Raw genomic sequence first — 17,636 nt, forward strand, 5'->3', positions numbered from 1 at the left:
AGAGAGGGCCCCGCTGGGGGGAGGCCCAGGAGCAGCCTGTGGGACATGGAGGATGGGGGTGTAGGCACGGGCAGAAGGAGCAACAACCCCCATGGAACCCTGGACACGCCTGGTGTCCGAGTCTTCACAGGCAAGCAAGCCCCAAACGGCTAGAGCGATGGTAGGTAAGCACGTGGGACGAGGCACTCCTCACCAGACTCAAAGAACTTGCACCCAGCAGACTGCAGAAGCTTTAAGAAGTGAGGGGCCAGACACCTTCCTGCGCTGCAGCTAGAAAAGAGAACCCGGGGAACGGCCGGGGGAGAGAGGGAGAGGGAGAGAGGGAGAGAGGGAGAGAGGGAGAGAGGGAGAGAGGGAGAGAGGGAGAGAGGGAGAGAGGGAGAGAGGGGGAGAGAGAGAGAGAGAGAGAGAGAGACAGAGAGAGGGAGGGAGAGAGAGAGAGAGTAAGAGAGGGAGGGAGAGAGGGAGAGAGCGCGCTCGAGAATGGCTCTGGAAGGCGAAGAGAGAGGTCACAAGAATCTGCAGCAGCGACGCTGGGAGCGCACAGGTTTTTGGGTGGCTGGGGGCGGGGCTGTTAAGGCAGATGTGACCAGGTCTCGGGCGTGGGGTGTGCTGAGCTGAGAGAGGAGGGAAACAGCGGGGGGGCGGGCCTCAGGGCTGAACTGCAGACCCCTGCCAGGGCGGGCACATCACGGTGGCAAACCCCCGCCCGGGGCCAGGTGGGATGAAGTGGGCACGCCGAATGCCGCAGACAGAAGGCAGAGCCAGGCTGCTGGCCAGAGGAGCCACGCTCACCAAGTCAGGTTGGGGGGGGGGGGCAGTAAGGACTGAGCCAGGCTGGCAGGGACTGCAGGGGTCCCCAAGGGCACTGTCTACCCCCTACCAAGACTCGCAAGGAGGCCAGTCTCTGCTTGCCTCGAAATGGGGGGTGGTTGTGGGGAGGAGGGACTTTTTCAGAAAGTTCTGGGAAACTTCCTTCTTCCGAGACACATCACAATCTGGGATGACCCAAGCCAACCCGCTCTCTTCACTGAGAGCGTTCGGGGTGCAAGGCTCGGCTAGGCCCCGGGGAGACCAGGAATGAAACGGACAGCGTCTCTATTAGGGTGTCAGTATCTGACTTGGTGTCGGAGTAGGCCTCTCTGAGGAGGGGGCACAGGCTCAGAGCCCAGATAAAGTGAGGAAAAGTTTGGAGCTAGGCATCCCCGGGGGAAGCAGAACGTGATTGGCTGGTTCAAGGAAGAGCAGCAGGCCCCTGGGCAGGAGAGGAGGCTGGGGGTGGGGTGCGGCCCTCCTCCTGGGCCTCAGAAGGACTGTGGTTGTAGCTCGACCCAGGTGGCAGCCATGGACCAGCTTTAAACAGAAAGGGACATGATGTATTTTAAAAGGCTGTGGAGTAAGGAGGGCACTGGGGAGGCTCCATTACAGGAGACGGGGGGCCTTGGAACAGTTTTCACCAGCTACCCCCTGACCATTCCTGGGGGCCTCCCCCCACATGCTCAGGTCTTGTCCGTTAACCCAAGGTTCTGTCTTGAAGATAAGGGGCAGGACCGCCAGCCCGATGTGGCTGGGCCCCTGGAGCCCCAGTCAGCCACTCTGTCCCAACACAAGGCACTCAGCTCCCGGCCGGAGGCTGTGAGAGGGCAGGGCAGACACCAGTGTGCCGAAGTTTTGGGGACTGGGCTCCTGGCTTCCCCACCTGTAAAATGAGGGGTGGGCGGCACAACCAGCAGAGACCCGGGGTCCCCACACTCAAGGATTCGCCGAGCAGCGGACCCACCGCTTTTCCTTGCAAGGGAGGGAAAGGGAGGCTGCGCCAGGCATCACCACCACAAGAAAATGTGGGGTAGAAACAACTCTGGAATCTAGCACTTGGTGCCCGGGAGGGAACCCTCCAGGACAAAACAGTCCCATTGCTCCTGATGGCACTGTGGGTCATACCTGCCCTCGGCCCTCAGAGGCTTGTGAGGAAAGACAGAGAAGGCGGGGATGAGGAACGGCCCTGCCACTGCCCAGTGGGTGCCGTCTTGGGGCTCCAGGGCCTCCCAGAACCATGAGTAGCTCTGCGACCTTGGCCAAGCTAGTTAACTTTCTGTGCCTCAGTTTTCTCCTCACTGAAATGGGAATAATTCTCCTAAAGAGCCTCCCAGCCTCGAAGACAGCCAAAGCCACAGCGCGGTGGGCTGGGTCTCAGGGTGGCGGGAGGCCTCCGGGCGCTGCTCCCCACGGAGGGTCGGCGAGGCTGGAAGGAAGGCACGCGGTTTCCTTCTTGGCCACGAGGTGGCGCCCTCCGCCCCGGGATCGTGAAGGGGCGACTCACCAGCTCGGCGGCCTCCTGGCCCCGGAGCAGGGGCTTCTCCTCCGGGAATCGCAGCTCCTGGAGCCCGGCCATGGTCACGTCGTGGAGCAGGAGGCCTAGGGAGGGAAGGAGGACGAGAGTTGGGCCCTGCTGCTGAATCTCCCCGGGGGAGGACGACAGCACAAGCCCAGGCCGGGCAGGGGCACACGGGACCACTCCCACCACTCCATCCCCACAACCGCGTCCCTAAGTGCAGCCCCAGAGCCAGGCTTCGCAGGGGCAGCGAGGCTTCATCTGCAAGATTCACCTGTTTAGCTCAGAGGCGGTCATTGTATTATTTGCTCTCAAAAGTTAAAACATGTTTAGAAAGAAAGAAAAAAAGAGAAAAAGCACCACAGGATGATTCTTAAAACAATTTCAAGGAAATCTCTGCATTCATTGAGATGCAAAAGGATGAGTGTGGGGAAGCCAAATGCAGGTGCAGAAGTAGACAGAAGCCCCCGGTGGTTGGAAGTGGACAGTGGGGTCCTGGAGGGCACAGGGAGGAACAGAACCAAGGGCTGTCCTGGGGCCTGGGAGGAAAAGCCTGGCTGGGGATGGCCCTGGGAGCGAGGCAAGCAGAGCGTGCAGTGATGTTGAAAGAGGGGGTGCTGGTCTAAACCAGCCAACAGCAGGGACGGATGACCGCTCAACCCACAGCCACCAGATGCCAAGGCCCAGGCCCTAACGGCTGGGGGTCCCTGGGAGACTCTGAGCCTTCGGTCTGAACCTCAGGAAGGGCTTATATGTGCACATGTGTGTATGCACGCACGCCTGGGTGTGCCTACTTGGAGGAGCCCGTGGTGGGGGCGGGGAGGCAGAGACGATCTGTGGAGCCCGGCGCTGCCATCCTCGCTTGGACTTTATGACGGCATAGATTAGAAGGCACCAAGAGAAAAACCAGCCAAGGAGGTGAACTGGAAATCCACAAAAGGATTAAAATTGACCAATAAATACACGAGAAAATATTAAAGCTCACAAGAAGTAAAAAAATTTTAAATTAAAACAAGATATATATACATATTTTTTGCCCATGGACTTGCGGAGTTGGTAGTGCTGGTAATGATGCACGGAAGGCCGCATTTTTCTCGTCCTGCTTGTGGGTGTATAAACTGCTACATCAGAGGGCAGTTTTGCAGAATGAATTAAAGTGATTTAAAAGGTTCATCGTCTTGGACTCAGCAATCCTCTCTCTGGAAGAGGATTTCTTCCTCTTGAAGAGGAAACCAGAGAGGGCACCTCATGATTTATCTGTAAGAATACTCACCACAGTGCCTTCTCTAATAATAATAATAAACTAGAAAAAGCTAAATGTCCATGAAGAAGGCACCAGACAAACTGTGGGTCAATCACTTGTGAATGATTATGTAATAACATGGGGGAAATGCCTGTGTCCTAATACATGGAAGAAGAAGTTATAAAACATACAGGATCATCGAGATTACAAAATAGGAATAGTCCCCACAGAGAAGCCTGGAAGGATGAACATCATAAAGTTTACAGGCATCCTTCCTGGGCGGAGGACTGAAAACAAGGGTCCACAATCTGAAATCTAGAAAAACCAGCATTTTTTAGAGATGCTGTGAAGATCACGATTGGTTCCTTTTTGCAAGCATTTCACGGATCATGAAGCACTTCCTTGCGCTACTTAACTTCACCCTCGAGGGAAGCGAGATGAGGAAACCAAGAGGTTCTGGGGCATGCCCAGATGGGGCCAGGCCTGGAAACGGGGTCTTTCGATTCCTACTCTGGTCCAGGGCTCATTCCTTAGCACCAAAGCCGCCTGCCCTGGAAGGCTGGACTCCTAACCCTCCTCCCATCTGCTCATCCTCCCTCAATTCTACTTTCGTCTTCTCAAGGTGGAAGCCCTCGGACTTTCCCTTCTGCCCGAAAGGCTGACAATCCCACCAGCTGGTTGGGGAGAAGGTGCACCCCAGCCCATCCAGCCCCTGCCCGTCCCTTCTCCCTGTGGAAGGCCCAGTGACAACAGAATTGGTGCAGTGAGCGCCTGGGACCCAAGAGCACAGGGTCTCAGATGGAGCCTATTTCTGTGGCCGACTGTCAGGACACCAGGGTGCAGCTCCAGACGTTCCCTGGGCTTCCTTCCCTCCTGTTAGAAGCAGGAAGCATCAGTCCTCCAGAATATTAGGAAGATGGTGCCTCCAGATTACATGGGGGTCCCCACCTGAGTCTAGTTTGGGGTTTAGACGGGCTGAGGTTGGGCTGGGAGCTGCCAGTCACCCAGGCCTCGTGGACGGCTAACGGCGAGCTGCAGAGCCCCCTTGGGAGAGCCTCATCTCCGGCCCGAGGCGGCCAGGCAGGGAGGTCCCTGCACCCCCACCGGCTGCTGGAGCGTGCTCTTCCCAGTGGTTTCCGGGGAAACCAGCTAACTGCAGATGGGCTGTATTTTTAGAAAGGCATCCTCTCCCCTCCCCCCTTTCTCTTCCATCCTTTCTGATGTGTGCACACTCATCCATCCCCCCGCGTGGGGAGCTGAACGAAGGGCCCCCACCTTGGAAAACTCTTCCCCGTTAGGACTTTTTTTAGCTGCCAGTTTCCCTGAATAACCAACTCGATTAAACACCCTGGCAGCACTGGGGTGTCCCTCCCCTCACCCAGGCCTGTTATGAAACCATCCTCCCCAAGGATGGTGCTATTGAAAGGGCTGAGAGTGGGCAGTGCAGGGACAGATGGCCCGTGATGGAGGGGGCGGTGAGGAAGGGGGGCTGGAGAGATACCTTGTAATCCCAGGAGCTGGGAATGTCGCAACCCAAGGGAAACACAAGGCCGCCCAGGGCCCACCAGGTGGTGATGTGGGGCTCCAGAACCAGAGACATTCCCACAGGGCGCTGGCATAGAAGGTTCTTCCGAAGAAAGTTATGGTTTAAAAAAAAAAAAAAAAAAGGCAGCTAGATGCTAAGTTAAAGGAAAATGAGATTTCTTATGAAATCTACACATCGTACACCTTAAATGTACATAATGTTAAATAACAATTCTATCTCAGTAAAGCTTGGGGGCGGGGGAGAGATTCCTATCAACCTCCTGCAAGGAAGCCAGGGCTCAGGTGGCGGGAGGGGAGGACATGACCCCAGGGGTCTGGGAAGCAACAGTGATGGCTCTTCTCACCCCACCCTTTTTTCTCCCCTCTGATCCCTGCTTCCCTAAAGGCAACCTAGTGAGTTAGATCCAAACAAGCCTGGCATTATTCCAGCCCTCCGCTTTCTTGCTTTCTCCGTACTTAGGCCTGGAGTCCTTGGAACCCTGGCCAGGATTTCTTGTGTCATTCACTGCCTAGCCTTATTTTGGGCAAATCACTGAAAGGATGCTTATCTGCAAAATGGGAACGTGAGCATTCCTCTGCCCGCCTCAGAAGTGCATCAGAGACAATGGATGGAAAAATGCTTTTTCAATGGAAGATTTTGGTACCCATTTGGGTGAGACAAAAAGAATTTAACATAGGTGATTAGGGGCTTCCTTTACCTCCTCTGCAGACTTCAGGCAACTCTGGAGCTCTTTTCCTGCTGTCTTTTGCTCGAGGAGGGATCCCTACCTATTGGCAGGGAGACTACACTGATGTTTGCAATAGAAGGAAACACGGCCTCTTTGTGTGACAGAGACCTGTCACAGCACAGAGGAGATCTGGGCACAGGGGCTCCTGAGCAGCGTGAATATGGGTAATTCTTTAAGAGGAGTTGCGTTTCTTTTAAATTATTTTTGGTTCCTGGTTTGTGTTTCTTCAAATAGGATTCTATGCTGAGGCCTGGGCCCTGTAAACCCTCAGATGAGTTAGGGCTAAAAATATAAGTGATTGGGGCGCCTGGGTGGCTCGGTCAGTTAAGCGTCTGATTCTTGATCTTGGCTCAGGTCATGATCTCAGGGTTGTGAGATCGAGCCCCACCTCGGGCGTGGAGCCTGCTTAAGATTCTCTCTCTCGGGCGCCTGGGTGGCTCAGATGGTTAAGCGTCTGCCTTCGGCTCAGGTCATGATCCCAGGGTCCTGGGATCGAGTCCTGCATCGGGCTCCCTGCTCCTTGGGAGCCTGCTTCTCCCTCTCTCTCTCTCCCTCTGTCTCTCATGAATAAATAAAATCTTAAAAAAAAAAAAAAGATTCTCTCTCTCCCTCTGTCCCTCCCGATATATATATACATATATATAATATATATACATATATTATATATATATATGAAGCAATTGCTGAGTGGAAACACTGCTCAGACAGTGGAGGACGATGTTTGGAAATACACTGTGGGGAGCTTTGTTGTCTCAGCAACTGGGGACCCCAACCAGTGATTAGTGCCCAGGAGCCCGTGTGGGGACAGGGCTGCATGATGAAGAATAGCCCTCCAGCCCAGAACACCCATCACTGTCCCTCCGAGCCACACAGGAACCGAAGCCGAAGAAAGGCAAGACAGAAAGACAGTGAGTTGAGCATACATGGGGGGAGAGAGCATACAGGTGAACCAGACCTTATGGGGCAGGAAGAAACTGGACTGTAAGAGAAGAGGCAGGACTGTGGAATGGTTTGTATTCTTTCAACTCTACGAGTGCAGGGACCTCTGGCAGGTCATGGTGAAGGTCATGTTCCAAGGTGCCCTGTGGATGCTGCACTCCTGAAAGTCCTGGTTATAAGGTTCCATTATTAGGAGAAAAGCCACAAGTGAAGGAAATAAGCTGCAACCAGGAGCAGAGTCCAACGGGGCCTGGCCAGCTCCACCCTGGGGGAGGGATCTGTGCCACAGACAAAGACAGACATTGCAGAGGGAGAGCACGTGACTCTCGTCCAAGCCTGTGCGCCCAAACGCCTTGCCACCCTCACCACGCCAGCACCACGGTTTGAAAAGAATCCCCAGAAACTCGGGACCCCAGAAATGAGGAATTCCACTTCCAAATGCACTGTCTAGGGAATCTGGAACTATCTGGGTAGCTGGCCCCTTCCATCCCACTGCACCATCCTGACCTCAAAAGGCTGGGACAGCACCTTCCTGCAGCATCCCCGTTTGACGGATGAGGAAAAAAGGAAGGCGCAAGGGGGGGGTGACTGGTGCAGGTCCCCCTGTGGTTGACCCAGGAAGGGAACCCACAGCCCATGCTCTTAAACCCACACTCTGGGTATATTCCACCTCCCCTGGTAGATGCCCAACAGGAGGGTACAGGGGACAGACAGCACTTTTTGCTGGCCTAGGCTTCTAGGTCTTCTCTCGAGTTATGGCCCCTTGATTTATGCCCAGCCTGAACTAGACCAGTTCTCCTGTTTTATCCTGGATTTGGGCTTATGAATTTCCATTGCCCCCCATTCACTGCCTCCCTGACAACACACACACTCATCCTTCCAGCACATTCTGCTGGGCTTAAGGCAGCCATATGTGGACGCTGACACTCATAGCTGAGGATCCCAGGTGAGCCAGGGGGCACATTCTACCCACAGGAAGCAGGTGCCTTCACTCCTACCGCTCCCTCCAACCAGTATGCCTTTCCCCATCATATTCCCTACATGACACCAAAACCAATCATTAATCTTTTCTGCTGGTACTTGATACGTTTTTGTTGAATGAGATGAATGACTGATTCTTCACTTTAGACTCAAAAGTACTGAAAGACTGATAGCATTCAGTGTTGGGGAGGTCATGGGGAAACAGCACAGTTTTATATACCCTGTGGTTGGATTTATATACTCTTGGTTGGACTGCAGAGGGCTCAATTTTATTGGGAGTGGAACTCGGTAGTTTATAAAAATGCAATTATCTGTCAACTCTGCAAGTCTGTCTTTAGATATTTATCCCAATCACAGGATACACTATGAGGCAGTGTGTGGAAGGATGCACTGTTTGGAATAGTAAAAAAAAAGTGGAAACGACCAAATGAATGTCAGGAGAATGGGACATCTACACCCAGAGCACCATAAGCTATTTAAAATACGAGGTACTTCTGTATTTCCACTGAAATAGGGAAAGCATTCTAAAATATGCAGTTAAGGGGGCGCCTGGGTGGCTCAGTCAGTTGAGCGACTGCCTTAGGCTTGGGTCATGTGGGATCGAGCCCCGCATCGGGCTCCCTGCTCGGCGGGAAGCCTGCTTCTCCCTCTCCCACTCCCCCTGCTCGTGTTCCCTCTCTCGCTGTCTCTCTCTGTCAAATAAATAAATAAAATCTTTTAAAAAATATGCAGTTAAAAGGAGATGTCACAGAATATTAAGTATAAACAAACCCATTTAAGCAAAACACCATGTGCACCACAGGTACATATATTTGCAAATTAAAAAAAAAGTTAGGGGCGCCTGGGTGGCTCAGTCAGTTAAGCCCCAAGGGGGCTCCCTGCTCAGTGGGGAGCCTGTTTCTTCCTCCCCCTCTGCCCTTCCTCCCCACTTGTGCTCTCTCATTCTCTTTACCTCAAATAAATAAATAAATAAGATCTAAAAAAAAAAACCAGTCCTCATACAATTCAGGGGAGCTGTAACAGTGCTTGTCTCTAGGGAAGGATATGGTTTGGAAGGGTAGAGCAGGAGATTTTTATTCTACATGGCAGATTTTACCATATCTAAGATACCACTGAATGTAACTCACACTAACATTTTACGTACAGACAGAAGAGAAAAAAGCACTGTCAATTAAGACATAACCCATCCCCCCTCTTAACTTTTTATCTTGAAAGAATTTCAACTTTCTAGAGAAACAAGAAAAAACAAAGCACAGAAATTTCCCACACACCCTTCACCCAGCTTCCCCTAATGTTACCATGCTACAAGACCGTAACACAACTAGAAGAAACAATAAAACACTGATACGAGGTTGTGAAGTCGTCTACAGACCTTATATGAATTTCACCAGTTTTCCCAATTATGTCCCAATCCAGGATCCATGTTGCATATAGTTGTCATGGAGTTGGGGACAGTTCTTCAGTCTGTCTTTCATGATGTTGACACTTTTGAGAACTACTGATCGGTTACATCTGCAGAACGTCCCTCAGTTTGGGTCTGTCTGTTACAGTTTCCCTAGGCTCAGACCGAGGTTATGCACTTTTGGCAAGAACAGAACAGACACCATGTGACCTTTTCCCTGCATTCCATTAGTAAGTAGGTGATGTCAGTCTGTTTTACGGCTGGGGATGCTGACCGTGATCGCCTGATTCAGGTAGTGTCTGCAGGTTTCTCTAGTGTAAAGTCAGTATTTTCTCTTTGTACTTAATCAGTATCTTGTGGGAAGATACTTTGAGACTACGCAGCCTCCTGTTTCTCATCATACTTTCCCCCATTAATTGTAGCAACCATGGGTGATTTCTGCCGACAGTTATTACTGTCGTGTTTTCTTAACGACACTTTTCTATTTCTATCATTCCTTCTACACTTATCAATTGGAGTTCTGTTAGAAAGAGCTGTCCTTTCTCCTACATTTACTTATTTATTCCATTACTTGTTTACATCAGCAGTTATTCTATTCCATGGGTTATAATACATTGCCATCATTTCATTGTTTAAACCGTGTCAGGTTGGGCCATGGGGGGGTTCCTCCGAGTTGGGTTCTTTTACTACACACCCATTACTTTTTGAGTAGTTCGAAACTCGTTTCATAATTTCTCTGCCTGAATCCTGGAATCAACCGCTTCTCCAGAGAGCCCAGTCTCCTTGTATTGCAGAATGCTGTTTGGAAACCAAGATTTGGGCACTAGGGATGCTCATTGCGGCTGGGGTGCCATTGTTCTAGGCGGTCTCAACGGGCAGAGTTAGGATATGTAAGTATACTAACACACACTTCTATATCCATCTGAGTGTGTGTGCATAAATCTGAAATTTATACTGATACCTTTAATTCCAATTCAACATCAGTTTTTTCTTTTTCTTTTTAAAGAAATTTTTAATTTTGGGGGCGCCTAGGTGGCTCAGTCATTGGGCGTCTGCCTTTGGCTCAGGTCATGATCTCAGGGTCCTGGTATGGAGCCCCACATCGGGTTCCCTGCTCGGTGGGAAGCCTGCTTCTCCCTCTGCCACTACCCCCTGTTTGTGTTCTCTCTCTCACTGTGTCCTCTCTCTGTCAAATAAATAAATAAAATCTTAAAAATTTTTATTTTAATTTTTTTTAAAGTAGGCTCCACACCCAACATGGGGTTTGAACTCATGACCCTGAGACTTTTTTTTTTTTTTAAGAGACAGGAAGAGAGGTGGGGAAGGGGAGAGGGAGAGAGGGAATCTTAAGCAGACTCCATGGCCGGCGTGGAGCCTGACGCAGGGCTTGATCTCAGGAACCTGAGTCGAAATCAAGTCGGAGGCTTAACAGAGTCACCCAGGTGCCCCAGACCCAGATTTTTATTTTTTTATTTTTTATTTTTTTAAGATTTATTTATTTATTTATTTGACAGAGAGAGAGAGAGAGAGAGAGAGAGCGAGCACAAGTAGGCAGGCAGGCAGGCAGAGGCAGAGGGAGAAGCAGGCTCCCCGCTGAGCAGGGAGCCCGATGTGGGGCTCGATCCCAGGACCCTGAGATCATGACCTGAGCCGAAGGCAGACGCTTAACCGACTGAGCCACCCAGGCGCCCCCAGACCCAGATTTTTAAAAGCATCTATCACTCTTGTAAATTAAAAAGGAACATACACATGAAACAAATTCTTTAAGGTCTTAAAACTTCTCTACATTCAGGGTCCGATACCCCTGAATCGCTCTGTCTCCAAGTTGTCGCTTTTCCCTGCAGTCCCCACTCCTCTGCCGTCAGCATCCGACATCTGGGCTCCGCCATCATCTCCAGGATCTCCCTCCCCTCTGAGAACCCCGAGGTGCGCGAGGCAGCAATGACCACCGCTAAGCACAGACCACCTCACCAGCACAGACTGCATTTTAGATGTTCAAGTACGAAAAAGGCATGCATCTCAGAGGTGACATACAGAGCTCTTTCTTTCCACTGAGGCTCAGCACCAGTATGGAAGCTCTGCTTTTGTCCACAACATGGCTCCAGGGATTAAACACAGACATGATAAACCTCCAACCCCAGACCAGGACCAAGGAGAGATGGAACTAGAATCCCACTAACACCGTCCGTGTGGGCAGCTGCTGGAGGAAACCAGTAAGAGTCCCACTGTGGCAGAGACTAACTGTCCACCAATATCTGTTCTCCCCTTCTTCCTTAAGAAGAGATCCCTACACTTTCTTTTTTTTTTTTTTTTTTTAAAACTTGGTATTCATTCATTCATCTGAAGTATGCTCTACACCCATCCTGGGGCTTGAACTCACGACCCTAACATCAAGAGCTGCAGGCTCTACTGACTGAGCCAGGAGCCCCTACATCCCTACATTTTAGATGGGCAGGTGGATCATGGGAATAAAACTTATTTATGACCACGTGACAACATTCTGCCAATAAGATGTAAATGGAAGCATGTGATTTAAAGGGAGGAGACATGCCATTCTTCAGTCCATCTTTCTTCCTGCTGGCTGGAATATAGATGTGATGGTGGGAGCTTCAACAGCCATTTTGGACCCTGGGGAAGGATACTAAGGAGTCTGGGTACCTGAGAATCATGAAGCCATGATTCCGGATGGCCTATCTTCAGATGCTACTTACAAAAGAGGGAAATACACTTTTATCTTGTTTAATTTATTGTTATCTTGGGTTTTCTGTCCCATTCTGTTGAAACTATTTAATGTGGGGCATTTTTCTTGGAGGCCCACCCTAACACGCTGAAGGAGCGGAAAGCAAAGGGAAAGGAAAGGGTTTGCCCGAGGGAAACCAGGGGAATGCTAGGGCTCAACCAGAACTTGCGGTTTCCTCTCTCCTGTGGGCAGCATAATCCGTGAAGCAGTCCTCCCCGTTTGCTCTTCGGCAAGTGAGCCAGCCCCTTCTCCCCCACCCCTCACAGGCTCACAATAACTGTGCTGATATGGGTAAACATGACCTACCTTAATTAGCTAAAAAGCCCGGTTTGGCTTTTTTTTTTTTTTGGCCAGATTCTCAAGCTTCTTTAACACCGGTGCTTGAATTCAGCTGTGTATCTGCCTCATTTGGCAAGTTTCCCAGAAACAAAGATATACTTGTCCTGGATCTTTGTGCAAGATTTAAAGAGGTAAGCTAAGGCAACAAGCCTCATCCAGCTCAGGGGTCTGCAATACGGTCTGAATTAAAGACAGAGTAAGCAGCTTTCTTACTGGGCATTTCTCCACCGGAAGCCCCGATCCCTCTGCATTACCGTCATGCATTAGTGTTTTCAGGAACAGCATTCACCTAGCAGAGGACTCACTCCACGCGACTCCCAGAGTCTTCCTGCCTCAAACGCAATGTCTCCAGAAGGGGCCGTGTGGGGACCCAGCACCCAGGTCCCTCCTATTCATAAGAGCACCTGGTTTCTGTCTGGGAGCCATCCCCCCCCTGCTTTATTCCTGATTCATATGCTCCGGGCGGGGAGAACCACAGCTGCAGGCATGGTCATGTGGCTCAGACCTAAGTCCTTCAGGCATTCATCAACTCACCAGATATTACTCAGCACCTACTATGTGCCAGGCACTGTTCCAGGCACCAGAGATGAACTACTGACCATTATAGACAAGACGTCCTACCTTTGTGGAACTTTCTAGTGGAGGCTGCAATCAACACGTCTGAGTAAATACATGGTGCGTCAGATGTGCCAAGTTCACCGAGGGAGCGGTGTCAGAGATGGGCTAGATGGCGGGGCTGGGGGGCTGCGGTCTGAACTGGTGCATGGAGGTGAGCGAGAGGGCCCTGCGGATGTGGGGGAGCACCCAGGGCAGAGAGAGGGGCGGGGGCTGTGAGGCGAGCATTTGCCTGACACGTGCAGGTGTGCGTGAGGAAGCCAGCGTGGCTGGAAGGACGGGTGGCGGGGAAGGACCTGGGGACAAAGCGGTAAGGGCAGGAGCATCAGATCACATTTTGTCCTGAATGTTGTTAGAACTCTGGTTTTTCTCTGAGTGAGGGGCCCTGGAAGGTTCTGGCACTTAAAAGACCCCTTCCACCTGCTCTGTGTGGAGCAGACATGGGGGCGGAAACGGGGAGACCAGTTGCAAAGATCCAGAAGAGACTCGACAGCTCCGGTGGAGGTGGAGAAGTCTTCAGAGTCGGGGTGCGTCCTGAAGGCGGAGCTGGTGGGAGCCGTGGGCCGTCAGCCGCGGGGTGTGAGGGAGTGACAAGAGTCCAGAATGACTTGGGTTTTGCTCTAAGCTATTGGGAAGAGGCCGGGGGACAGCTCGGGGACAGGTTTAGCCTTGAGTGGGTAGAGGTGTACATGTCTAGGCTGCCGACGTCACCACAGAGATGGTGCCCAAACTCATGAGACCGGGTGAGGCCAGCTAGGGGGTGAGGGGGCCCAGAGAAAGGAGAGGAGGGGAAAGCAGGCATGAGGAGGAGAGCAGGCATGGGAACCGTGGGCATGCAACAGAGGGCCTGGCCTCCGAGCCAGACAGGGAGGCCTGCGAGCTCCAGTCAGGACCAGGCCTTTGCTGGCCTCCTCGGGGCAAGAGATGCTCTTCGCTGAGGTGATGAGGAGGGTGGGCAGGGAGCCTGCAGCCACCTCGCCATCTTGAGGCAGAGCCTGACTTAGAACCAAAGCAACCCAAAGAACTGAACAGGTAGGAGTTGGGGGGAGGGGAGAGAGTCTGGTGGCCCCGTGTGCCCTGGGTCCACTGTGCTGCACAGACAGCCCCCAGTCCCCTGTCACTCTACGTTCAGTTTCTGCAAACGAGAGTCCTAACACAACATCTAGGGTCTTCTCTCCCACGTGGCCCGGCACCCAGCCCTCCGTCCGGTGCTCACACGGGGCAGCCTGGCCCGGGTGTGGGATCGGAGGGCTCACGGGCTTGGAGGAAGGACTTCCCCTCCACACTCCAATGGCAACATCACGGTCCACTCTAGCTGCTCAGGGCTTTTCCAGCTCAGCACATCTTGGGGCCTACAGTCCTCCTGGATGACCACTTCGGATCGCAAGGGACCTCCGGGCCACCCTGACCACTCTACCTTGTCCCAGGATGCCGGGAAATACTCTGGAGCTGGCCAGGGCTGAGAGCTCTCACCGTCGGCATGAGGGGAAGCACCTGCAAGGGCTCCGGGTAGGACAGACGGGATTCTCCAGGCAACCCAGTGGACGACCAGCCAGCCTCCCTCTTCCACTCCCAGGCCCCGGGCCCCAGCAGTCCATCTCTGCTCCTGCACAACCAACATGGGAAAGGCTCTCTGGCACTCACACGCCCGGCCCCTGGAGCAGGCTGTCAGGAAAGGGTCTCGGGTGCACAGAATAAGATCCTGGCTACAAACCTCGGACTTGGCTATGGGGCGCCCCCAGTCTAGGGAGACGACAGGCCAGAAATAGTCCCCCTGGGAGGCTGGGGTCCCCCCATCACATCTGCTGAAGACAGGGTGCATCGCTAGGCCCGCAGCACCTGCCCTGCCACATCTCTCCCAAAAGGAACTGAAAAAGCACTTGGGTCCTCAAAGGTATTTGTTCTGGGGCTTCAGATGTACGATCACTCTGGCTAGAGTGTGCATTTCATCTGTGGTCTGGAGTTTCGAGCACTCGAGGATGATTGCAACGAGAGTTCTCTGTCACCACGCAGGGACCAGGTTCATGTCAAGGCTCACGGGATGCTCTTCTGCTTACAGAACAGCACTGTGCCGTTCTCTCAGCTCACGCTGCCGGCTCGGCCCAGCTCGGCCCGGCTCAGCCCGAGCCCATATGGCCAGGGCTGATCAGGACCAGCCTTCCCAACCCCAGCTCCACAGTCTGTCTACCATCCTGTGCTGTCAGAGCCTCCACAGAGGCCCTGAGTCGGCTCTGCACACACACCCTGGACCTGGGTTGCCCAGGCTGCTCTAGCCAGTCACCACCAGCTCGGTGGCTTCAAACAACACCTATTTATTGTCTTATCGTTCCAGAGGTCAGAAATCCGAACTCCGCGGAAATCAAGGTTGTTGGCAGGACCATTCTTCCCCTGGAGGTTCTAGGGGAGAATCTATGTTCCTGCCTTTTCCAGCTTCTAGAGCCCTGTTCCTTGCGTTGCTTGACTGATGGCCCATCCTCCACCTTCAAGGCCAGCAGCGTGCAAGGGAAGAATCTTGCTGCAGGCAACCCGTCACCTTCTTCCGTGCTCTGTGGTCGATTCTCCCTCTGCCTCGCCCTCGTCAGGCTACCTGTGATTGCATTTAGGGTCCACCTGGCTAATCCAGGAGAATGACCCCATCTCAGGTGCCTTAACTTAATCACACCTGCAAAGTCTCTTGTCCCATAAGGTAACATTCATAGGATCTAGGGCTTAGGACCTGAGTATCTTCAGGGGCTGTTACTCAGCCTAGCACCGCCCCCCAGCCCCGACGTGGTCTTGCAGTCCTTACATGTTCCCTGTGCCCTGGTAACTTCCTCCTCCCTACACTTATGGAAAACCCACTTCAATATCCACCTTGAAGGACTGCTCCGCCCTCCAGTTTTCCAAGAACACACCCCCTCCGCAGCACTGGGCTTTAGCGCTTCCTCAGAGTTCCCATGGGGTTGATTTCATCAGAATCCCAGCGCTTAGCACTTTCCCCTCTGGGTTTGTTCATTTTTAGTTTTTAAAAATAGAACTTGAGTTTCATGTAACACACATTTCACTGAGGAGAGTCAGACACAGAAGAGCGAAAAGAAGTAAAAAGCACATATAATCCCTACTCGCCAGAGGAAACCACCATTAACATTTTTACTTCCACTCTTTCATCATTTTTCACTGTTGATCAACATGCTGAAAAAGGATTTTTCTAAAAACAAAAAAACCACACTGTTTTGAAACATATTTTTGGACTGTGGGGCCAGATATCCTGGTTCAAATTCCAGCTAACCACTTTCCATCTGTGTGACCTTCAGAAAGTTACCTAACCTCTCTGTGCCTCAGTGGCCTTATCTATAAAAAGAACAAAATAATAGCGTATCCCTCATAGAGTTGTTAGGATGATGAGTTAATATATTAGAAAGCGCTCTGGGCTAAGCCTGGCACATGGCAAATGCCATACAAGTTGTTGTTGTTGTTAGATATGTAAGGGAAGGTCTGAAGTTCAGGCGGCCAAATCACCTTTGGTAGCATAATTTGCAGCTGCTGGGGTTCCCTGGTATGATAGGGCTTGCATTCATTTAACTTCCTCTGCTGCTGGGCATTTACACTGTTGCAGTTTTTTTTCTTCTTCTTCTATAAACAACAACGGGATAAACATCCTTGAACAAACACCTCTGCACACATCTTTATTTGTTCCTAAAAATTCAACTGCTGAGTCACAGATCACACATATTTTTAAACTTCTGATCCATCATTGCCAACGTGCCCTTCACAAAAGTTGCACCGGTTTACCCTCCGCTCACATCCGCACACCGCCCCCCCCCCTCACCTGGGGCCCTGGGCCGACTCTAAAGTCTCTCCCTCCTGCAGACTAGCCTCCTTACCCGTCTGCCTGTCTCCCACACCCATGCTGCAATGCCCCCCAGCGAAGCAGTGAAGTTTGCTGAAATGGATGAACTGGAGATGAGGTTTGGGGATCCTATTTTCAGCCTCCTGGGATAAATCTATGCTTCTCATTTTCCCCCACATGTAAAATGTGGGTCAACACACCTGCCAAGAATCAAACACTATTTAAAGGTAGTCTATGAAATTGTGTGGGACTACATATTCCATGCATCCAAATGACACCAAAATTCCAGACAGAACAGGCAAAAGTTTAGCTTGTTAATCGCACATCGAGTGATTAAATTTTGGGTATTTTTAAACCATTTCCAGCATCCAATATCAAGACTCCCAAGGGACCATACCAGAGCCCCAAAACTGCCATGTTAGAGCTCTCTCTGGACCACCTTGGAGACATATCGTTTGAGTACAAATGCACACAAGCCATCACGTTCCTATGTGCAAGCAGACTGATGTCCCACTTGCCCATACCACACTAAGAAATAAAAAAGGGCCCAGCTACAAAAGGCATCAAGTGTCTGCCCTCTGAGGACCGTAGCAAGCTTGTGTGTGGGCATGGCAGCGTACCGGGCTCCTTCTCACAGTGCTCAGTGAGGGAGGGCCCTTACACCCATTTTGCTGATCAGGAGAATGAGGCTCAGAGAAATTAAGAATTTTCTGAGCAGCTGAGAAAAAGAGAGGCGACCCTGACATTACATCCTCTGGTCACCAAATCCTTGCCCTCCCTACACTTCAAGACACTGAGGGCGTCTGGAGAATGCTGGCCACCAAGTGCCTCAGTCACCCGTGAGACTTCCTAGAACGGCCCCTACCACCCACCACTTCTCTCTGCAACAAAAAGACCTGCTCAGACTGGACACGACAACTTACAGACATCCTCCCAGTGCCAC

At 51.8% G+C, this 17,636-nt stretch overlaps 1 protein-coding gene across 3 annotated transcripts in view; it reads right to left on the reverse strand.

Annotated features, from left to right (window-relative positions):
- Positions 1 to 17,636, reverse strand: part of NDRG4 (NDRG family member 4) — a 40,027-nt gene that overhangs the window by 18,800 nt on the left and 3,591 nt on the right. For all 3 annotated transcript variants that reach the window (XM_027618779.2, XM_027618778.2, XM_027618777.2), the window contains one exon: positions 2,321 to 2,415. In XM_027618779.2, coding sequence (XP_027474580.1) covers positions 2,321 to 2,392 — 72 coding nt within the window. In that variant the 5' untranslated portion in view covers positions 2,393 to 2,415. Of the gene's footprint in view, positions 1 to 2,320; positions 2,416 to 17,636 lie in introns of those variants that run through there.

This window comes from Zalophus californianus, chromosome 17, assembly GCF_009762305.2.
Source record: "Zalophus californianus isolate mZalCal1 chromosome 17, mZalCal1.pri.v2, whole genome shotgun sequence".
Classification (NCBI taxonomy): domain Eukaryota; kingdom Metazoa; phylum Chordata; class Mammalia; order Carnivora; family Otariidae; genus Zalophus; species Zalophus californianus.